Genomic DNA, 22,335 nt, shown 5'->3' on the forward strand with positions numbered 1-22,335 from the left:
TTCAAGCGCTCGAAAGTGGATGCCTTCCACTGGAAAGGCGTGCTTTGCAAGCAGATGGAGGGATTCCTCTTGTATCTTAATGCAATTAAACGGAAAATTGAAACAGCTGTGCATCTCGATATTTTTTTGTGAATTATTCATCAATACGCTTTTTTGCTGTCAAAGCAATTATCATTAAACTTAAGGCGCAGTTCTCAATTAAAAATTCAATTTGCATCAATTTCACTCTTACTTTTTTTAATTGAAATCAGTTTTAATCGTAAGATAATAGCTGATGAAGAAAGCTAAAAATGAAGCGGGGTTCATTTAATTCAATTATGTTAATATGATAATAAAATATGTATGTATTAGAAGCTATTTGAGCATATTCAATTTTTTTATCTAGGTAAAAAGTCTTTATCTGCAACATTTAACTACTTCATACAATAGCACCTCTTTCAAATTCCTTTAAATTTAAAATGATTTCATATCATTAGACATTGCACCTGCTACAAAACACCTGTTTGAATATAATTAAGTCCGTTCATTTTCAATTTCAAATGGGCGCCAACTTACATTCACACTCCCATCCCTAAAAGTGAACGAAACTATCGTTTAACGAAAACATCGATAGCATTATTTGACGTGACAATCAAAAAACAATAATATCGATAGTCGAATATCATCAACATTAGAGTCAGCCCAGAACTACTAAAAAATTTTGTATTGTTGGAAAAATTAAATATATATAATGCGCACAGTGCTTTTGAGCAAATCCGATGAGCTCTATCTGGAAAAGTGCGCTCAGGAGCACAGTTTCTCGTACGGAATTATCATTGGTCACGTAAGTACAAGAAAGCGCCTGCTGCTCTGGCCGTCGCCACGTAGGTTTATTTTGTTGACAGCATGCCTTTATATACATATGTCTGTTTGACCGCTCCCTAATTTGCAGCAAGCAGATGTCAGCAAGAGCATTGTTGTTCACCTGGCCCGCAACAGCGAGGAAGATGCCGACCTGGAAGATCTGACCGACGTGCGATTAACCATACGCGACATCAACTCACAGGCCTTGGCGTCCCAATGGCTTAGCGCCAGTAAAATGTGTCCCGGATCCTTCGACGTCATAGGTAGGCAGTGGTGTTAGTATTTATAATATATTCAATTAATCATATATTCTTTTTAATTTCAGGCATATTCATCGCTTCTGTGCGTCCGGATGTGGCGAATGAGCGCAGCGAGGAGTTTAAAAATGCCAAAAAAGTGTTTTCTGACGTCTACGAGTGAGTGCCTGGACTAACTAAATAAAAGTCTATTTTAATGTGAATCTCTCTCTACGTATCCCTTCAGCTTGTTACTTAAGACCAACAACTCCTTTGGAGTCTACACCACAGACATGGCACAAACGGACTTTGTATTCCTTTCCTACTCTTTGGCCGACAAAACTCTGCTCTGCAAAAACTATACCTATGGAAAGTAAGTGAGAATATAAATCCATATCTATGGATCTGTATGTATATATAGAGATCTAATCGGGTTAGGTTGTCACTGAACTTCCACTGTTGACTTATGTATCTTTTCTTTATCAATTACTTGTTGGCCACCCGCTTAACATAGACATTGCAAAAAAACGTATTTTACGGCAAACATTAAATGCATTATATGGTAAATAACAAATGTTGAAACTCAAGTACTTACACAACTCATTTGAATGTTTTTTCGGCCATTTTGGCCTATATTTTTCGTATATATATATTAGTTAATTTTGGTAGCTGTACGACTTTTTTATGGATTGCATTTTACGTGTTTCGGTTTATCTCTAAATACATATGTATGTTGTATATTTGTAGAGCTTTGCGCGTAGTGCCCTGAACTACTTTACTCATATATGCAAATATTTCTGTTCCCCCTCTAGCGGCGGCACATTTTCGAACATGGACTTTCGCTTTGTTGAGAAACCGTTCGAGTGGATTCAGTTTGAGTGCAATTACGACTTGGATGATGTCATACCCATTGTGGACACCACGAGGCGCATTAACATTGAAGAACAGTTTCAAAACATTATATCGACGATTCGCAAATATCTGATCGCCAGCGAGGTATTCCTGCAGAACGAACTAATCGACGACACAATGGATTTGCAGACGTTCATCAAAAAGAAAAAGCTGAAGGATGATAAGCTTAAGACAAATTCGACCACTTCAGCAGGAGGTGCAGCCAACCCATCGGCTTCTTCGGCTGCATCTTCAATGCATTTACTATCGCCCATTGATAGTTCCAGCGGTGGCGTCATCAGGGCCAACATCATAATGCCCGTCAAATGTCAGCTGGACAATCCAATGGATATAAAGGTGCGAGAGTTCAGTGGGACTTTGCGCATGAGCGGCATGATCTTCTCACGAGTCTATTGCAACCCACGAAACAGTATAGCAGACGTGAAGCGTTACTTGCGAGACGATGTGCTGCGCTCGTTGATCACACGCATCCAGGTCTACTGCGATGGTCTGACCGATCCACACGTTAGCAACGAGGCGGTTTACATAAGCGAGCCGCCGAGACGCGTGTTCTTCGCCATACCCTCGGATGGTAGCAGTACGTCGGGCAACGCGGTGCAGTTCTCTGAATACTTGTTCCGCGGTGAAGCGCCCACTGTGGTCGTAGCTCAGGCCAAGCAGGTTCTTGATGTCGAGCTGGATCCGGAGACAATTTACCTGGACGCTGAGGGGTTGCCAGATGATGTGAATTTTAATTCGATGCAAACAGACACAGAAGGAGAGGAGAGCCGCAGGCTGACCAGCACAATGCCAAAGCGGGAATTGTCTCGTAGTCTCTATATGGTAGGCATTGCGGTGGCTCTCCTGGTGCTGCTTGCCTCGGTGGCTCTCCATTACACAATGAACGGATAATAGTGCAAGCAGCTGAAAGCTGGCTATTGGTTGAATGTTCGACTAACCATTACACCACACGAAAACACACAGCCCAATCCATTTTGATATGGCGCAACATAAATCTTGTGATGGTTTTTTTTATTATTATATTATAAACCAAGGTGTACTCTTACTTTTAGTAGAAGAAGTGTAAAAATGTCCCGTTATATAGTTATATTATTAAAGCCTGGACGGGCAGCATTTAATACTAATGTAATAAACTAAACTAATGCAGAACAAACCTTGTACAGGGTATTGCAATACGTGAGGCGTATCGATTCAATATCTAAATCTGATTTAAGGTTCGTCAAAATTTGTTAATTTCATTCGAATCAATATATAGACGTATATCTGGCATGCCAGATTGCAGATTGCAATTTGTTTATATATATTCAATGTAAACCCGATAACAAACAGCAAACATTTCGTTGCTGTAAACAAGCGCGTGCATTGCTTATGAAATATATTCGAAAAGAATTTCTCTGTTTACTAACGATCTAAACAGAATTCACAATCTGCATTCGGATATTAGGTTCAATTCTGTTGCTCATAGTTGACTCACATTAAGCTATGCTTTGTTTATAGTAGAGATAATAAATAAACTACGTTTAGTTAGAGAAAAGAAAACATTATTCAAACGCTACTTAGAAGAGTGCCTATTTGTATTTACAGAATGAGTGGGCCCAGCTGTTGGGCTTAAAAGTAAACAAGTATCTCACAGCCTCTGAAACATAACGACTTACGGGCTAAATAAATATAACTACTATATATATCCCTCCAATCTAGTGCAACTTGCAGTTGCCATTGCAGTTGACCACCGACCAGACCCAATCCACGTAGTTGGGCACCTTGGCGTAGATGCCGAATTTGTTGCGCTTGGCGCAGCCATCGCCAAACGAAGTGATGCCAAAGATGGTCCAGGGATGATTCGGTTTGGTAGAGTCGCGACACAGCAGCGGACCGCCCGAGTCACCTGCACAGGTGTCGATGCGACCACGGCGATGACCGGCACAGAACATGTTCTAAAAGGACTCCCAGTTGTAGTAGAACTAATAAAGGATCTCAATCTGCTAAACTCACCTTTGTTATGGTGTAGTCGTGATAGACACTGCGACAGTTCTCCATGGGTATAATGGGCACATCTGCTTGGTGCAGCACACTGGTGCCCACCACGTCGCGGTTGCGTCTCTTGCCCCAGCCAATGACCGTGCAGTCCACGTTCTTGGGCAGCGGCTGAAAAGGACGCGGCAGGCAGGAGAAGCCAATCCAGCTGGTGGCATTAACGGGCCTGGGCAGACTGCCAATGATTGAAATCAAATAAATACATTTCTTTAGAAATCCTTGCAGTTGCTTACCGTAACAGAGCCACATCGCTGTCCACGGTACGCTTGTCAAAGCTCGGATGCTTGTAGCTCTTGAGCACTCGCAGCTGCACCTCGGTGCCATCCTCATAGTCCAGATTGTGCTCCCCAAAGCGCACGTAGAGCACCTTGCGCACACAGTGGGCGGCGGTCAGGACCCAGAGCGGCGCGATCAAGGTGCCGCCGCAAAAGGCCTCCTTGAACCGATTGAAGATTGCCACCTGCCAGGGCCACTCGCCCTTGCGTGCCGCCTTGCCGCCAATGATTTTCAGCAGGTTGTACATGTTGCGGTGGCCAGTACGCACCAAGCCACATTGCAGCTTCAGAGGAGTGTACTCCGGTCCCCGGTAGCCCCTGCCGCTCATAATGACACTAACATCGTTTCGACCCAGTGCTCCGGAGCCAGGCTCCGTGTGCATGCGCCGCATGGCTGTCGCTGCACCAGGTCGGGACTCATAGGCGGGCATCTTCTGGACTTGGGCCTGCAGCCACTGCTGGCAGAAGCTGTTCTCCGTGTAGCAGTAGGCGATCTCCCGCAGCACCTCCCGACCGCACTGCTCGCTGATGCGGCACTTTCTGCAAACGATTTCAGGTTAGATGCAAACCAAAAGGAGAGGCTGACAACACTCACTTATAGCGCCTCGTGGTACACTTTGGCGAGCACTTGGTCCAGCGACTCCATTTGGAGTAGACACGTCTATGACGTGGCATTAGTCCTTCTGGCGTGTTCCGCTCCTTTCCAGACGGTAGCCAGCTAATGTTTCGCGCATCTGTAAACTCTTCCGAGTCTGGGTATTGAGCCTCCGGCTCGAAATCAAAATCCTCATACTGGAATATATCGCCCTCCAGTCCACCATTTTCAACACTACCCAAGGATCGCTGTCCAGTATTTAACGATTTGCCTTCTAGGTAATCCTCAAAGTCGTCATCAATATCATCGAATCTGGGCTTTTGTCGATGCCTCTGCCTGGAATCGTCCTCAGTGTAGTCGACTCTGGGCCTTTGTCTATGTCTCTGCCTGGAGTAGTCATCAATGTAAACGAGTCTTGGCTTTTGCCTGTTCCTCTGCCTGGAATTGTGCTCCGAGCTATGCCGCGAGCTGTGCCTTGGCTTCTGTCTGCGTCGGTGTCGCTTCAGCACAAAAAAGTCGCCCTCATCGTCTTGGAAAGGCGGCTGCGCTTCATCTTCCTCCTCTTGCTCCTCTGTGCTGGATTCAATTGATGGCCAATTCGGTGGCTTTCGATGCACTACCTCAACAGACTCCTCACCCGAAGTGGGATAGGGATCGGGTAGGGGTTGTCGAGGGGGATGCCGAGGAGGGTGTGGATCGGGATGAGGCTGGGGATGTGGCTCGAAATACGACGGGGGCTGTGGCTGCGGGTGTGGTTCATGCTGTGGTGGGGCATATGTGGCAGTCGGGTGTGGCTGATAGGATAATCCACCCGATGCAGCTGCTGCAGCATTTATAATAATTGGTGGCGGATTGGGATAATGTGGTGGAAAATTGGGCTGCGGCACATTGCTTGTTGAATGCCATTTAACTGCCGGATGACAACTGCAAGACAACATAAGTACGAGCAATAAATTTCATTCACTTTTACTCTCCATCAGCCTCAATTAGCACTCACTGCAAGCACTTGTGCTGCTCCACGTGCTTCGTGTGTCCACATTTGCGCTTGGCCTTGCAGAAGCGTTCGCGTCGCCTGATGCAATCCTCGTCGCACGTTGTCCACTGCGACCAGCGGCTGAAGGGATGATGATGATTGATCGAGCGCCGTCGGCCAGTCCATCTCTGATGGGCGTGTGGCATGCGCAGCCTGTGCACCCGATGCCCACTGTGCCAATGGCTGCCCTGGTAGCTGGGATGGCCCAAGACGTCGCGCAACTCGGCGCGTAGGTGACGCTTCGCCTCCTGCACGTGTCCACTCTGTCAAGAAACGAATGGACAAAGACAAATTAGCGAAAGCCGGCTCCAGAATCAAACATCGAAAAGAGTCGCCAACATTTCAATTTGTCTGCCAACGCTCTCTGCACCACACACATACACACACATACACTTTTATCACCGTGGATAAATCAGAGCGTAAAAATACATATGTGTGTGTGATGCAGGGGCTGCATTACGTTTGAGATGTCATTGCTCTCGTCTGCTCAGACTGTTGCAGTTATGCTTCCAGCCTGAAGACATTCCCCACTGCCTCATCGCTAAAAATAACAGCAATTTCACTTTGCCAGCGTCGGCTGGCATATCCCTTCTTCCTGTCTCGTTCCTATCCAAAATAGGTTTAGACGCCTCCACCACCAGCACCACCACCCGCACCATCATTGAAATTGGCTCAGCCGTTACTGCTGCGGTAGATCGCTTCTACATATATACAAATCTTCTACAAGAACTCGTTTAATTGGCCAGTCTACATGGATATCGAGTGCTCTACAAGGCAAGGCTGCACCTGGAATTCCATTTGAGTGTCGCCTATAAGTAAGCCCTAGCTAAGACATATTCAGCCCGATTCCAGTCCCATTCTGTGGCGCTTAAATAACTTTCTAACTGTAACACTAACAAGAGCAATCAAGCGGAAATGCGAACTATTCGGAATATCATTCAAGGGTATACGTGTACGTTTACCGTTACGTTTCTCGGGGTCATGTCAACTACTTAATATATCAATGACTGCGGAAAAAGGTCACAATGGTCTGGCTTTATTTGGCCATAGATAATTGTTGCTTAAACAGATTTGTTAATTATTCACAGTCGCAGTCAATCGACAAATTGTCGAGGGAATTGTTGTCGATTGACATCATTATGTGTGTGTGAGTGTGCATTTGTATGTCAAGTGGGATAGGCCAATCATTGATTTATATGTACATACATATCATTTATAAAATCAAACCCACCTGACAGGGAGCCAGCAGTTGCAGCAGCGCCAGCCATTTGATGAAGCTGCAAATTAAACGCATTCCCGCAGATTAATGGTATTCCAGCTGTGAATAGAAGAGATAAATATTGAATTATATAAAGGTTAAGTCATGCTTAATTAAAAATTTAAACTAATTTCCCCAACTGCACTAAGGATTGGGCAATAGACTATATTCGCAATGAGCTATTCGCAATGATCTATTTGTAGATCTAACGCAGTCAGATATGAAATTCGCCAATGCTCTTTAGAGGCAATTAACTCGTTTAATTTGGCTCAACTAATCGACTCATTTGCGCACAAAGTACATCAACAGAAGCAGAGACAATCGTCGCTCTACGCACAATGCAACAATTCCGAAATGTTTTATTTTATTTTCTGATTTTTCTGATTTTTTCCGTATATATTATTTTGTTTTGTAGCGCAGATTGACGCAACTACAAAGCAAAAAGATTTGAACTTGCAAGAGACCTTAGGAAGCGGCTATCAAACGCGTGGGCAGCAGATGAAATGAAGATGAAATAAAAGTGAAATTAATTAGCTACATGTTCATGTACATGTAATTACAAGCAGACAGACAACAAAAATTAAAAACACATATATTCATTATTTATAAAGAAAAAAAAAAAACATCAGAGAAAAAAAAACATTCCCGGACCTGAGCACAAAGTTCGCCATTAAAATCAACTTTGAGTTACACAGAGGAATTTAAAGTGGCAACAGAAGCACTTGGTAAATGCCAAAAAAAAAAAAAAAAAAAAAACAATGTATATTTGTTGTTTTTTATAAAAGCAAGTACAATCGATCTTACGTCAATAGTGAATACTGACTACTGAATGCCGAATGTTGACCAAATTCAGATTCAGATTCAGCTTCAGTTTCAGATGCCCCTGCTCAATCAGATCTTGCCTGCACATGCATTCATATACTTGATCTCAATCTTGGCTGCTCGCGTATATGGCAACGGGTTGTCTGGCCCTTTATGGCGACACGTGCATCCAAATGGCACTAGGGACAGACACACAGACAAACAGACAGACAGACAGACAACCAGCCAGCCAGCCTGCCTGGCTAAAACAGTCGTGCTTCGCTGTTCTGGTTTTTGCCCCATGCCCATTCCCATACCCCACTATATAATGACCATAAAATCCATGAACGAGCCATTCATATGTCAATGTGCAATCGATAAATAGATGCTGGCAATATACACATTGTGTATTTCAGTTAAACAATAGAAATGTGAGCGTATCGCTGTGGAAATTCCAGCTGAGCGTTAAAAGCTGCTTTATCATTTAACATATTCAGCAAAAGTACCTGCTACCTCCGAGGCATATCGTATTTCCTGCTCTTTACGCTTGAATTACATTTTTTCTTTAATAATAATGCAACTCTTGGAATTAATGACTTTTTCAAGGATTTTAATTCAATTCTTTAAAATGCAATTAGAGAAAATGGAGTGAGATCTGCTTATAGAAGCAATTTTACAGCCACACTACACTCATTCTTTCTAGTTTTTTACTTTTTTACTTTTATTAGAGGCTCACTCTCACTCTCTTCTGACATATGTGTATCAATATAACTTTTTCTTCGTGTCTGTTCACCCCCTTTTTGCCTCTTTTCCCCTCCCATTACTTGGCTTCTCTATAATAGTATTCCATTCCTCCATCTCTCTCATGAAACTCAACTCTTTCTTTCTTGATCCAGCTTTCTGTTTTCGTTCTTCTTCTCTCCAGCCCCCCCTTCCTATTGGTCGCTTGCCCCTAGATTTTCTCATTCCCTTTCCATTTCAATCGTTAATCCATTCTTTAAAATTTCACTGCCCTTCTTTGCGATTTTCATGCAAACAAATAATGCTGCCATAGAGTGAAAATGCTCGGGTCATAAATAACAGAATGTAGTTTACGGGTTCATTTTTTAATTGGCGGTCCAAACATGCTTCTGTATCTGTCAGCTCGTCCATCTCGTATGTGCAGCGATCTCATAATTTAAGGTTGAGTAACAGAGCAGCACTTTATTATTTTATGCGTGACTGGATGTATATGTGTGTGTGTGTTTGTTTGTGGGGAATATTCAGCATTATCAGAAAACAAACCACTAGAAAACTATTCTTAAACACCTGACGACATGCCTATCTGTATGTATGTATATATACTATATGTATTATATACAAACGGCTCTTCTTAATTTAGAACGCAGCGCGACCGCAAATCACCCGCAACAGCAGCAGCAGCAACCGCTGTCGACGCAGACGCGGATGCGCAGCCGTCGTGTAAACAAACCGTTCGTCATTTTATAGATATACGTTGTTGCCCCCACCTCTGAATACCCCACCCAGACTAAGTGGGATTAAAATGTTACAATTTTGCGAGATTAACAATGAAAAACATTCGCCAAATTCCTTGACATGTCGTCATTGGGCTTAAAAAAACTAAATAGAGATTGTGGAAAAGTTGACACCACTTGTTATGACTTTAGTGGGTTTGTTTATGCTTAAGGGTCGCATAGGGTAGCTACGACTACTGGGTATGATATGATATGATATGATATACAATATGATATGATTTATGTAATATATGTTTCCCTGTATATTTATTATGTTCTTTATTATGTTATTTCTTTAATCCCTCTTTCCATATGGTCAATGTATAACCCTCTATATATATCCATATATAACTCTCGGATTTTTCTCCGTCCTTCTATCTATCTCTGTGTATATTTTAAATTTTTTCTACTATGTTTGTTCGTCCTTCTATGCGATTTTCATCCCCCCAACTATTTATATTAATTTTATCTCAATCAATGCTTTAGATAATTGCCGTATAAGTAAGCGCATTTGATAGTCGCATAGACACTCAAACAGCGAACTCTTACTCGAATGAGCTTTTCATGAATGAAAATTTACGCAAAACCAAGAGAACTGAAAAAAATAAACGAGCAAGTGAGACAAAAACAGTAGCCGAGCGTTAGTTAAATGCTCGATAGTCATCGGAATTGGTCGCACCACCTGCCACTAGAGGCAGCCGCCAAGTCTGGCACAGCCGCCCGTGGCAGCCAATGGATGCACGAGCGGCAGCCGGGTCTGCAGGGGCACAGCGGGGCGCCAGTTCAACGAAATGCAATTTTAATGACGCTTAGGAAAAATAAAATAAAGCACAAAAAATAGTCAGCCGAATCGCCGCTACTGTGGCTTTTTAGTATGTGGGGGTTTGTTGTTGTTTATGTCTCGAGTGGGCAGCGGCTGCTCTGCTCGTGGGCAGTTCTCGTCTTACTATAAGTGTGTATGGACACTGTCACACACACACACACACACACCCGTATACAGGCACACACGCACATGCTGCTACTTATGTGCAGATGGGCAGCCACAACGGAAGTTGAGCAGTTGTCAAGTTGCGACTTTAGTTTATTTATTACTCGCGTGTTTATAGAAGGATGAAAGAAAATCTAAATTGAATTCGAATTCGATTTCGAATTCTAATCGGAATTGGATAACTGATAGCAAACTAACGGAAGTTCAGCAGTTGTCAAGGCGTAGTTACAGTTTATTTACTTGTTGCATTCCAGTTCGTTTATATTCGAATTCGAATTCGATTCGTTATTCGATTACTTTGGTAAATATACACTAGACTCTGGTGACAAAATAAAACACAACTGTTTATGTATTTATGTTCTGTATACAAGCATATACATATGTATATACATGTGTGAGTATATAAGGCGGATGTTGTTGGCCATAAATCATGATTCGGCGCCGCTGTCGCTGCAATCTCTAAGATGCCACATTAAATGCGTCGCCACCCCCTGGTATAAGCGCCCAGGCAACATATTTATAACACATGCGCTTAATGCACACATCGCTCATATATGCATGCATGCGTGCGTGTGTGTGTATGATTTTGCATATTGTTTTTTATTATGAATGAAACTGTTGATGCACTCATAACTGGCGCTGCACTGGGAGCACATACATATATGTAAACAGACTCACACAGACACATACACGCATATCTGTATGTTTATATACATTTATAAATATATGCACATATGCCTGCATATATCCGTCAACTCAATGAAATGGAATGACGACATCTATTTAAGGCCGCATCTTTATATATTGTCGCTGCGATTTTGATCGCTATTCAATTGAACAATTCCGTTGGCTTGCGCGTACGTTTAATGATCTATTATTGTTATTATTTGCATGCTAATCGATCGAAAGGCGCCTATCAATTAGAGGCTAAGGCTGCCTGCCGGTTACCTGGCCAATACCTGCAAACAGGGTGCGCTCAACGCTCAAGCGATTGAAGAAACCACCAAAAACTGCCGCCAAAAATTTGCAAAGTTTTTAAAGTTTTATTTTCGCACTTTTTTTCAATTTTTTTTTTTTTTTTTTTTTTTTTTTAATTTTCTATTTTTGCACTTTGTGTTGTTGTTTTAGTGGTTTTTAAATATTTTTTGTTATATTTTTACATTGGGTTTGGATTTTCATATATAGACCAACAACTCGCTACAGCTTCAGCCTCAGCCTCGCTGCCCAAATAAAGCACGCATACACACAGACAACCAACCGATCGCGACGCCGTCTTCTCGAGAACTGAACGCCAACGCCGAGCGCTTCAAACGTTGCGTTCGATGCTGCCAGCGACTATTTTCCTCGCAACATACACGCACACACACAGCAAGAGAGTCACACACACACACACACACACACACACATACAGTTTTTAGCGCTCGCACAGTGGGCCGCAGACGTTCGCCGTTGGTTTTGGGAATACTGCGCAAAAAGTGTGAAAACCCCTGAGCATGAAATGGCTTAGAGCGTCGACCTGGTTCCGTAGCCAGTCCCTAAATATGGCCATGGTCATAAACCAGCGCCTAACGGAGAATCCAAATACTATTTCAATAACAATAAAAACAAACTTGAGCATATAAATTTAATCATATATGTACTTAAACACAAACTGCGATTTGGAACTATTCTTAAAATTGGATAGGATAGCTTAGCTAGTGGTAACAGTGCCATGTGGCCACGCGCTCATTGAGCGGGGATTCGCGCAGCAGACGCAACTGCTCCATGCCCGACTCGGAGGCGTTCTCAGCGCCGCTGACTATAACCGTGCCCAGCACCAGTTTCTTGGCCATTTTCAGCTTCGTCGCCAGCGTAATGCGTATCACAATGTTCTCCAGCTGATCCAGGCTGCGCAATGGCATACAAATGGTCGCCTCATCGCCGCCAGAGCCGTCCCATTTCGTGGAGAGCGATGGGAAGAACACAGGCGACTTCCAGGCATCCACATAGATGCCGTGCTCGAACACGGTGGTCTTCACATAGACACCGCCGCCGGCTGTTGCCTCCAGCTCATCCTTGACCTTGTTGGAGCAGCGCATGCGCGAAGTCGTTACCCGCAGCATGAGTGGACCACCCGCACCATTGGCCACATTGCTGATGCCCATCTTGCGCTTCACCTCTGCTGTCATGCGCTGCCAATTGTTGGCACCAGCCGCCACTGGAATGTCCTTCGTCTCCGTGGGCTGCGGACTAGGGCCCGTGCCCTCGGCCTCGCTGAGATCGCGCACCTCCAGCGCCAACTCCACCACGCCCTTAGGCGCATTCGTGAGCTGTAAAAACAAAACAAAATAACAACGAGTCAAGGGTCAGTCTCTGCTTTCGTTGTCTCTGTATATGTTTGTCTAGTGTGTTACGCAGTCATCGCAATTTACTTTTGGCCAACTTTCTCTAGGCCACATTAAATGCACATAATAATTTCATTTTTATGCTCGTCTAAGTTATGAAGTTATGCACTCGACACCCGGCTGTCATCCACATGTACATAGTATGTATGTACAATATTTATAAACATATAAAGTTGAGTCAAGTCTTGGTCGAATCTGCCTGTCAACTTGTTTGTTTTGATAGCTTACGTTGTTGCTGCCACTGCTGCTGCTATTGTTGTTGTTGTTGCTGGGCGTTGTTTTTGAAACGGTTGTGGTTATGTCTTTAATGGGCAGCCAGAGCTCCTCAGTCGAATAGCAGCCGGTGCGAGAATTGCGCTTAAACAGCTTCGGCTCCAGATAGCAAGTGACGGAGCCTAAAGCAAATCAAATTACATATGGAAATATAAACAGGAATGTAAATATGTATAACAGTAAACTATAATCAAATTAAATACTTAAAATATTAGTCATATTAATTTATATTATAAATACTATATGCATTGCCATTTAAAATATTAGTCATATTACTTTATATCATAAATAGTATATACATACATACCTATATTTCTACGTGATTCACTTATTGTTAACGGTGGCATGGCATCCCTAGGATTTTCTGTTGTCTTCTTGTTCTTTCCATTCTTTTGCGCTGACCCATTTTCAGTCTGGACTTCGCCGGAGGAGAGCCGCTGCACGAAAGTGGAGCTCTTATCTTTTAGGGAGCGATAGGTCTTGTTGAATCGATTGAAACTCTGAAAGGCATTATTTATTTAACCTACATAGATACAAATTAGACGAAAAAGAACAGCAGCAACTGTTGACTTACGGCGGCGGGCAGCTCCAGCAGAGCATATACAGTAAACACCACAAATTGGCCGGCGAAAAGTTCTTCAGGTGCGGAAATGTCACCGCTCGCGCGTCTCTGCACCTGGCGTCTGGAGGAGAAGGCGGAGCCATGCTTCAGGGATGGCCTATTGGCAGAGAAGAGATCTTAGTAGATGTGATTATGATGCCATCACGATATACCTACTTAATGTCTGGCACTAGAGGAAACTTGAAATTTTCATTGAACTTGGGCCATGTGTTGGTCTGAACGCTGCTATCCAAGCGCTTTGTGCCGGGAAACAGTTTAACCTGCAAGAAATCGAAAATGCGATCAATATTATGGAGTCTATGTATATAAAATATTTATATAGTATTTCTTCAGACAGGTTTTCATTCGCACTCTAAATAAACAAATACAATCGAAGGCTAAAGACAAAAAGCTTTTAATTACCTTTATTAGATAGCCCTGCACGATCTTGAAGCCGAATAGGGAAGGCAGGTGTCGCGCCGCAATCAGGTGCACATTCAACTCGGGCACTCCCGCCGTACCGTTTGAGGCCGCAAAGCTTTGCTGACTGCCCTCCTTTGGGTCGTGCGTCTCAATGGTTATCTGGAAGCCAATCTCCGGCTCCAGGGCGACCGAATTGCGCGATGTGTCTTTGGCATGCTGGCCCGGCAGCAGAGTTCGCAATTTGTTCATGTTGTTCCAGTTAACGCCGCCGCTCGACTGCACTGCACTGCTGTCTTCTGTGCTTTTCCATACGAATGTGTGAAAGGAAGAGGTGATAATTCAATTTATATAAATGATTTCAGAGTTCTTATCTACGACTCGTACTCCGTATTGATAAACGCTAAACGCGAAACGCGAGCCGCCAACGCCACTTCGACCGCCCATGCTCAATTGCCACATACGCGCTCTCTGTCTCTCCCACACTCTCAATTGTAATTGAAGTAGTTGCATATATATATGTGTGTGTGTGTGTGCGTGTGCTTCCAGTGCGCCTTCCACTTATCACATGCTCTGAGCGCAAGCCAGTTAAAAGCTACGTTTGGATAAGCTCTCCCTCAAACAGCTGTTCGCGGCAAAGCTTTCGCCTCGCTCCAAATGCTCACCGCCTGTTAGCGCCAGCGCTCTCTTGCAATGCTCAGAGAGCAGCTGCTCGTGCCGCGCAAGTGCCCAGTAGCGAATTAGCTGCTGACATGCAGCTGGCAGGTTGTTCAGCTTACATGCACACATGTGTAACGAAAGCACACACACATTTACATATGCAAATGAATACAATATGCATGCGGGCATTATCTTTAGAATCTGAGCTGTTTATTAGCTGATGGTGATTTTGGCCAAAAGTCTTTGACCCCATAATAAATTACAGGCACACAAACACACTCACGCACAGCTGATGACTAACACTATTAATATTGCGCATACACCCCGTATGCCGCCAGAACGTTCCGCACGTGGCGCTTGTCGCACTTACACTTTATCAATACAATCGACGACAATGCTCAGTGTAGCAGTGTAGCGAGAAAGGCAAAGACAGAGTTTAAAGAAGACCTCGTTTGCCCGACTATTTATATACATAGAATAACTGTGTCGGTCTATGTTCTGCAATTGCTCAACCACTGGCGGCGGCAACTGATGTCGACATGCCTAAGCCCGGGCCACAAAGCGAAACATTTAGCACGGTCACAAAGCGCAACAATTAACAACTCGAGATGATCAACGATCAACGCTAGCCACTCCACGATCGCTGCTCAATGCTCAGCGCTCGCGTTCTCTGTTCTCCGTTCTCCAGCTGATCCAACGCTCAACTGAAATGTAAACTTGGAAATTATTTCGTATGCGGTCATAATAATAAACCATACACAATCATAATGCCGACACACATTCTCGCCACTTTGTACACTCACACACATTCTCTCATATAAACATTGAGTACAAGCAAGCATACTTAAACACACACATACACACACAAGCACATGAACTTTACGCTTTCGTACCTCGAGCTTTGATTGTCGTTGCTTTCTTGCTCAAAAATGCAATAAGATTCTCTCACCGTCGACGTTGTCGTCGTCTGTGTCACCGTTATCGCATTGCAACAACAATTATGAGCACAACAAAAGTTCTCAGCGACTGAGCTTGTGCGACTGTCTAATGCGCTACAATGGATTCAACAAGTTCTGGGTCGTTGAGATCTCAGCTCTCTCTTTAAACATTCAACAACAATTGTTTTCCCGCGATCTACATTAAATAGTTTAATAATTCATAACTTGGTCAAAACTTTAACGGTTTTAATGAGACTTCATTTTGTAGATTAAAGACTTTATATAGGGTTTTCATAATTATGTTCAAGTTTCTATAATCTACCGAGAATCTCTTATGTGGTACAGTCGTTTAGAGTTCAAAGTATATGCCCATTTGTTTCTACAAATTGTTATAAACAAAACCCATTAATTTATTGATTGATTCATTTTTGATCTATGTATATTGATTTTAAGCTTTTAGGAAATTTGTTGAGAAATTGTTTGCCAAAAACATCAACTATAAATATGCCACTTCTATGAAAAATTAATAGGTATACATTTTGATTAGATTGGCGTTTAACTGATTAAGTATTTAAGTTGAGCAATAAAATAGTTGTTTTTTTTTTTATCGAAACTCTTGATAATACTTTTAAATTCCAGAAAGTTTACCTTAATTTAAGGTTGAGTTGGTTTAAAGTTAACAAAATGTTTGATAAACATATGTTATAAGTCTATACTTAATATGGTTCTAATATTTCATACAACAAAAGTTGGTCAAAACTTTTGCAATTGCAAATTCAGCTGAACTCCAACTTTATATTAACTTGTCGAAAATTCGTTTAAATTTCTTTCCATGTTAATGAATTTCTTGTCAGAATAATACAATAAAATTGCCAGTTGTACATATTCTAGGAACATAAACGTCTGTTTACATACCTCTTTGAGCAACGTCTGCAATCTGAAATAAACACGAATTCTTTATGGCAACAATAGAAAGAATCAAGACAGTCATTTGAACAAGGTAAATAAGTATATTTAAATAGCATACATGCACGCAATAGAGGTGTGCATGAATATGTATGTGTATGTGTGTATGTGTATATAACTAGAAACAACTATTAACTACAACTTCAGATTCCGGTACCTGTCTATGTCTGTGCCAAATTTGATGCTGCAGTTCCGGCCGAAAATAATTGTACATTTATAATTTAGGATTTATGCTGCCAAAAGGCGAATTAATTTTGATTGCCTTTCGACTGTGTATGTGTGTGTGTGGGTGTTGTCAAATGTTTCAATGGTATTCTGACCTAGCCTAGCCTAATCTAAAGCCCAACTGGACATTAAAACTAATCCACCTCCAGTTTCCTAAAGCTACCCACGACGCCGGCATCAATGTCGCCCACGTCGTTGCCCGCAAAGTTGGCCGCCTCCTTGGTGATCTCGATGTGCATGTCATCCAAGGCGAGGATCGCAGCGCGGCGCTGCAGCAGCTTCGCCTTGAACTCGCGTATCATGTCGGCGATGGGAACAGTGCCGCCGTATTCCTTGGGCAAAATGGCTGGATCCATTTTTGTCTTCAAAGCGTCTACGTTCTTGTGGACCTGTCGAAGAAGTAGTTGTTTAATATAATTGATAAAAATATATATATAACCAGCTTGACTTACAATGATGCGCTTCTTCAGCTTGTCGCTGAGCATGGACACGCCCAGTTCAATGATGCGATTGGCATAGTGGGGTATATTGACAAAATGCGTCTCTTTGTGGCGCATGGGCGTCGAGTTCTGAATGCACTTCATGATGCTGCGCAGATCGGTCAGCGACCAGAGGCTCACGAAGCCCATGTTCATGCCGCTCTCGTCGTTCACATAGACATAGCCCGACACCTGCGAGTCCTCTTCGTCTAGCAGCGACTCACATATTAGACTGTGCACGCGCGCCATCTGCACCGATGTGAACTTGTAGGGATCGAACTTGGCGGCCACCGAGAAGATCACCTGACGCCCGGTCGAGTCGCGCTGCGGCAGTGGCACCAAATACCCAGCATCGAAGATCTCATTGATGGCCGGGTCATTTATGTCCAGTTTCTGGAACCATTGGGGATACAACTGGCGAATGGTCAGATAGCGCTCGAGCATCTCGCAAGCTGCGGGCACTGAGAATTTCTTGGTGCGCAGAAAACGCAGCAGGAAGATCGCATCAGTGCGGCACTTCTTGATATGCGGATGCTTGGCAATCCACTCACGGAACTGAGCCAAGGCCTGTCGCCGTATATTTTCATCCTCGTGCAGCTCCTCCCAGGCCACCGCCTTCAAGTCAGGGCTCAGAGAGCAAACATACGGATCAAAGTCCTCATTGGATGAGGATCCATTGAGCTTGGGTTGTTGTCGCACCTCAGTTTCCAGCACTGCAAGAATAGATACAATTATGCTTATTATAACCGCTGAAAGCCAATTAAAGTGTATACAGAAAGAAACTTAAAACGATTTATTACGTATACGCGGTGTATACAACGAATAGTACTAATTGTGTAGTTGGCCTTGGTCAGCCACAGAAGCCGTTGCTAAATGTTAAAATTCATCGAACTTTGGGTATTAACTACTGTTTACTAACCTACATTAACCAACATTCACACAAACACACACACACAGACGTAGGTACACAGATACAATTAAGGCCCACCTGCATTCAAGTTGGTTTTCTCTTCAACTTGGGTCATTGGCTTTGCCTGTGAGTTTGAGTTGGGTTTTACGGCAATCAATGTTGCGTGGGTTCAGTTGCCGCGCATTAGTTAGTGTCAAAACATCTATGTATCTGCATATGATTATCTGCTTCAGAGTTGGCAAATTAAAAAAAAAATAAAAATAACCAAAGCATCGATTAAATTGAGAGCTGCTGATATCTATCTGGCTGAAATTACCACAGCAACAGCCATAGACAGAGCCACATCCACAGGTGATCGGCTGCTGGCTGTTGGCTTTTTTTTTGTTTTTTTTTGTCTATCTACCGGTCCATTGACCATGACCCAAAATGAAGGGACAGTTCGTTTTGCATATGAACACCGATTCGAGCACATCATACGATCGCTTATTTAAATTTCTACATGCTCAAAATCCCATTTGGTTCGAAGGTCAGCGAAGAGATAAAGGCAACAGAGCAGCAGAAGATTATATCACCTGCAGCAGTTGTCAACTGCTTGCAGGCACTGTATCTGTCATTGGCCAGTGGCCACTTGAACATGGCCAATTGAAGCTATATACTTGAGATATATAAAGCAATGCCTCTACGCAGTATTAATGGCCATATTAATTGGCTCGCCGCAGCACAGAAAGAAAGAAAACGAACCGTTTTGGTCAACAAACTGTTTATGAGCAGACTCCCAAAGCGATGGCCATAACAGTGGACGGCGTTAAATCAAGTTTTATTTGATGTTTTTTTCACTTTCATGGCCTTCACACAGATTTCAATGTGAGCTGAGAGGAAGAGTGCGGGCCATATGTACATATGGGCGTGTATGTATATACATATATATATGTGTGTGTGTGTAGTTATTGACGATTGCGTTTTTGGGTCATATGGCCATATGCGCTACAGGAGACAGCAGCAGCTGCTGCCGCAGCAGCAAAAGCAACAAGGGGAAAAGAAGAGCGAAAATTTCAAGCTGAGCTTTGCGACGTGCAATTTGTGTTTTCTTTTGTTCGCTCTTTCTCTGCATCCGCTCAGCCAATTAGCTTCGTGGTTACATCATAACATCAAATCTGACAAAACTCAAGTACAGCAACAAAGCGCCAGCAGCCAAAAACAAGAGTGAGCTAGCGTGCGATAGAGAGAGAGAGGGAGAGCGAGTGCAAGAGCGGAAGACATTCGAAACGAGTTTCTGGCTGGGGCAGAGCTTTCAACTCCAGGTTTACAATTCACTCAAACTTTAGCTCGAATCGCATATGCCGGATATTGATGTAAGTTCACATTAAGCCTCCCACTTAAGAAATCTACTGCAGCTAAACTAATATTTAACACTTTGTCATTGAAGTGGAAACCTTTTAACATGAATACTAATTCTACAAGTGGCTGTAAGAGGCGAGTACGTAATCTCTCGATCATTAGAATGCAACTGAATGAATCGCCATCATTAGAAAATACACAATTCATTAGCTGAAAGTGTTAATTGTCAAGTCTCAACACGTTCGACTGTACGAATTTATAACATTTATTGATTGGGAACTCTATATAAAAGCCCCCAAGGCACATTGTATATGAAATGTCGAATGTTTGTCGACTCTTCTTTTGGGGGTCTGTATGCGAATGGTGTGCGCACAGCGAGGTCACAAGAGTGTGACCGTTACTGCAGTTGCTAAACTGTGATCGCCGTTGAATATCAATGAATATGAGCTATGTCTTTATACACACACAATTGTATCTATATACATATGGGTATTCATAACTGAAAAGTCACATAGACGCTGATTGCATAGACTCTGTGTTCGTACGCTTTATTTACTTTTTTTTAATGGCGTTGGCCTTGCCGCACGGGCCTTTGGCTTAACATTCAAACTATTAACGTAAGGCGTATTACCAACTAGCGCGTAATTTTAATTGACTTGTCGGTTGAGCAATCTCACCGCCGCTATTGGCCAATACCAGATCGCAGATATGCAGAAATATCAAATTACATAAGCGATCAATAAATACACTTGACGAAATTTCGTGTAACCAAACTGAAAGCGAAAGCCAAGAATAGGCCTAATAATTGCCCAGAACTTCAGTTTGATAATTGATCTAATCCGCACAGATGTCGCAGCATAGTAGTCGAAAAAGAAATAAAACTGACTCGACTGAAGCTTGAGAAAAACTCAAGCCATGTGGTGCTTCGGTGAAAGCGAAAGTTTTTCTTCGGCTTCAATTTTGCTTCGTATTTGCTTGTATTTCTCTCTTGTATGTGTAGGTGTGAGTTTTTTTCTTGTCCATATCCTTTCCCTATTATGTAAGTGATGCAACATGAACTCACTTTTAGATATCCGTTTCGACTGATTGGCTTGCGCGTTTTTGGCTAAAACACTTTAATTTCACAACTTCGCCAAAAACTTATATAAATATGGTTTACTTGTGCGCCGCGGCGTTGCAATGGGCCAGGTTAAATAAATTTAAGTTGTTTTTTTTTTTCTCTCTTGTTTGGCCCAGCCGACGACGACGACGAACGTTGTGAACGTAGAGACGCTTTGAGCGAAACTGACGCTTTTTGGCTAACTGAAAAGTTATTTAAGCCGCGCTCAACGCACTTCCACTCAATTGGCTTTTGAGCAGCTGGCGGCGCACACAACATTGAGTCGAGTAACATTTGGACGGGCGTCTGAGGAGCCGAAACGCACCGTGGGCCAAACGAGTTCGAATGCTTTAAATATAGCTACTCCTGCTTCTATTCCTGGTCTATGATGACGTGCGCTCTATTGTTTTACGTTTTATATTTTTAACCAGGTTAGACATCAGAGGCCAAATTATCAATAAGCCCCCACTGAACAGTGCGTGCTTAAGTCTAAACACACTCGGGCGACGTACGTATGCATGCATTAACATAATTCGAGAAATAATAAGAACATAAATTCATCGTCAGCTATAATTATACATAGACAGAGATACCTATGTCAACATATGTATAGAGTATATATTTGTACGCTCTAAAATTACTTCAGTTAGTACCCGATTTAGTTACACCTGCAATGCTATACGTTGATTTCTTAATTGCCCATATCAAAGGCCATTTCCATTAACCCCTCTTTTTGTCTATAGCTCTGCCCAAAACTGTATACTGTTCAGAGACTAAAGTCAGCCTAATATCCCGCAGTACGTCAGCCTCTGATAGTATGCTCTTACGGCTTTATTACTACACGTGCAGTGCTGTCTCTTGTGCAGAAGATTTTTCAGATAAAGGTAGTTGACTTGTGTTCTTGACTAATAACGACCTTTTTTGGTTGGACTCTGCAGTTTGCATCATTATTTAAAATATCTCAAATAATCGCAAAATAATTGTTCAAATCCGTCCATTGATGTCATTGCCTCAATAAGTACAGCAAATATTCTCATGCATCATTTCACTTCACTTGGCGCAACTAAATGTGTCCAATAATAGATGTATCTCATTTTTTTTTTATTTACAAGCATTATAATAATTTTTGTAGATTGATGGCAATAGATAAATGGCAAAGCTATTCACATTTGTTAGACTTGATTATGATTTTCCTATCTGTTTGCGATTTATCTTTATGCAAAAAGTTTGAGAAGTCGACTGTATGTCACATAATTTGTATTTTTGACAGTTAGAAAAGATCACAAATTGTTCGCATTACAAAACTCACTCAATAGTTCACGCAGCTCTTTTCCCCTTTATACTAGACTCTGAGTGACAGAGGATCTCCCTTTATTCAAGTCCTCTAGCTGTATGACGTCAATCTAAGTATATCTTCTACATAACTCATGCTCCCTCTTAACATTTATATTTAGCTATCAATGACTCACAAACCAATATACTCTTTTTAATTTATAAACAAGTTCAGCCAATTTTCACATACATACATATATCTATAACATTTCACAGCTCAG

The 22,335-nt window shown here is 42.5% G+C and overlaps 4 protein-coding genes across 13 annotated transcripts; 1 reads left to right on the forward strand and 3 right to left on the reverse strand.

Moving 5' to 3' along the window:
* Window positions 1–631: 631 nt before the first annotated feature.
* Window positions 632–3,144, forward strand: LOC108613675 (protein odr-4 homolog). 2 transcript variants are annotated; one of them, XM_089468288.1, is made up of 6 exons: window positions 632–823; window positions 932–1,106; window positions 1,169–1,259; window positions 1,327–1,452; window positions 1,594–1,641; window positions 1,892–3,144. In XM_089468288.1, the coding sequence occupies exons 1-6, from the start codon at window positions 731–733 to the stop codon at window positions 2,880–2,882; spliced, it is 1,524 nt and encodes a 507-aa protein (XP_089324414.1). In that variant the 5' UTR covers window positions 632–730; the 3' UTR covers window positions 2,883–3,144. The 2 variants fall into 2 exon arrangements, with proteins under 2 accessions (XP_089324414.1, XP_017862775.1); XM_018007286.2 differs by lacking the exon at window positions 1,594–1,641 and having other exon boundaries at window positions 634–823.
* LOC108613673 (uncharacterized) lies at window positions 2,986–11,981 on the reverse strand. 3 transcript variants are annotated; one of them, XM_018007283.2, is made up of 7 exons: window positions 11,449–11,981; window positions 7,160–7,246; window positions 5,893–6,191; window positions 4,896–5,819; window positions 4,259–4,840; window positions 3,984–4,200; window positions 2,986–3,925 (listed from the first exon to the last, which is right to left on the reverse strand). In XM_018007283.2, the coding sequence occupies exons 2-7, from the start codon at window positions 7,220–7,222 to the stop codon at window positions 3,686–3,688; spliced, it is 2,325 nt and encodes a 774-aa protein (XP_017862772.1). In that variant the 5' UTR covers window positions 7,223–7,246; window positions 11,449–11,981; the 3' UTR covers window positions 2,986–3,685. The 3 variants fall into 3 exon arrangements, with proteins under 3 accessions (XP_017862772.1, XP_017862771.1, XP_089324408.1); XM_018007282.2 differs by having other exon boundaries at window positions 11,438–11,981; XM_089468282.1 differs by lacking the exon at window positions 11,449–11,981 and adding an exon at window positions 7,838–11,431.
* Window positions 11,982–12,099: 118 nt separating this feature from the next.
* LOC108613676 (uncharacterized) lies at window positions 12,100–17,026 on the reverse strand. 7 transcript variants are annotated; one of them, XM_089468284.1, is made up of 8 exons: window positions 16,889–17,023; window positions 16,681–16,702; window positions 14,171–14,466; window positions 13,925–14,028; window positions 13,721–13,865; window positions 13,454–13,646; window positions 13,102–13,268; window positions 12,100–12,798 (listed from the first exon to the last, which is right to left on the reverse strand). In XM_089468284.1, exons 1-8 carry the CDS (start codon window positions 16,943–16,945, stop codon window positions 12,184–12,186), a joined length of 1,599 nt encoding a protein of 532 aa, XP_089324410.1. In that variant the 5' UTR covers window positions 16,946–17,023; the 3' UTR covers window positions 12,100–12,183. The 7 variants fall into 7 exon arrangements, with proteins under 7 accessions (XP_089324410.1, XP_089324412.1, XP_089324411.1 ...); XM_089468286.1 differs by having other exon boundaries at window positions 14,171–14,471; window positions 16,889–17,004; XM_089468285.1 differs by lacking the exon at window positions 16,681–16,702 and having other exon boundaries at window positions 16,889–17,026.
* Window positions 16,756–20,980, reverse strand: LOC108613679 (clavesin-1). The gene is made up of 3 exons (XM_018007291.2): window positions 20,747–20,980; window positions 17,409–18,148; window positions 16,756–17,345 (listed from the first exon to the last, which is right to left on the reverse strand). Coding segments are annotated over exons 1-3 (996 nt in total). The 5' UTR covers window positions 20,748–20,980; the 3' UTR covers window positions 16,756–17,090.
* Window positions 20,981–22,335: the final 1,355 nt, after the last annotated feature.

Source organism: Drosophila arizonae, chromosome 4 (assembly GCF_054131065.1).
Source record: "Drosophila arizonae isolate 15081-1271.41 chromosome 4, UAZ_ARI_1.0, whole genome shotgun sequence".
Classification (NCBI taxonomy): domain Eukaryota; kingdom Metazoa; phylum Arthropoda; class Insecta; order Diptera; family Drosophilidae; genus Drosophila; species Drosophila arizonae.

Excerpts from the sequence above, each read along its gene's own strand:
- LOC108613673 (XM_018007283.2), bottom strand. The coding sequence starts at position 7,222 with ATGCGTTTAATTTGCAGCTTCATCAAATGGCTGGCGCTGCTGCAACTG. Across the intron at positions 5,820-5,892 it reads GAGCAGCACAAGTGCTTGCA|TTGTCATCCGGCAGTTAAAT; the intron begins GTGAGTGCTAAT and ends GTTGTCTTGCAG. Across the intron at positions 4,841-4,895 it reads TGTACCACGAGGCGCTATAA|AAAGTGCCGCATCAGCGAGC; the intron begins GTGAGTGTTGTC and ends AATCGTTTGCAG.
- LOC108613676 (XM_089468283.1), bottom strand. The coding sequence starts at position 15,301 with ATGTATATAAATAGTCGGGCAAACGAGGTCTTCTTTAAACTCTGTCTT. Across the intron at positions 13,866-13,924 it reads CCTCTAGTGCCAGACATTAA|GCCATCCCTGAAGCATGGCT; the intron begins GTAGGTATATCG and ends CTCTGCCAATAG. Across the intron at positions 13,647-13,720 it reads TGCTGGAGCTGCCCGCCGCC|AGTTTCAATCGATTCAACAA; the intron begins GTAAGTCAACAG and ends AATGCCTTTCAG.
- LOC108613679 (XM_018007291.2), bottom strand. Across the intron at positions 17,346-17,408 it reads AGCTGAAGAAGCGCATCATT|GTCCACAAGAACGTAGACGC; the intron begins GTAAGTCAAGCT and ends CTTCTTCGACAG.
- LOC108613675 (XM_089468288.1), top strand. The coding sequence starts at position 731 with ATGCGCACAGTGCTTTTGAGCAAATCCGATGAGCTCTATCTGGAAAAG. Across the intron at positions 1,260-1,326 it reads GTGTTTTCTGACGTCTACGA|CTTGTTACTTAAGACCAACA; the intron begins GTGAGTGCCTGG and ends GTATCCCTTCAG. Across the intron at positions 1,453-1,593 it reads AAAAACTATACCTATGGAAA|ACATTGCAAAAAAACGTATT; the intron begins GTAAGTGAGAAT and ends CGCTTAACATAG.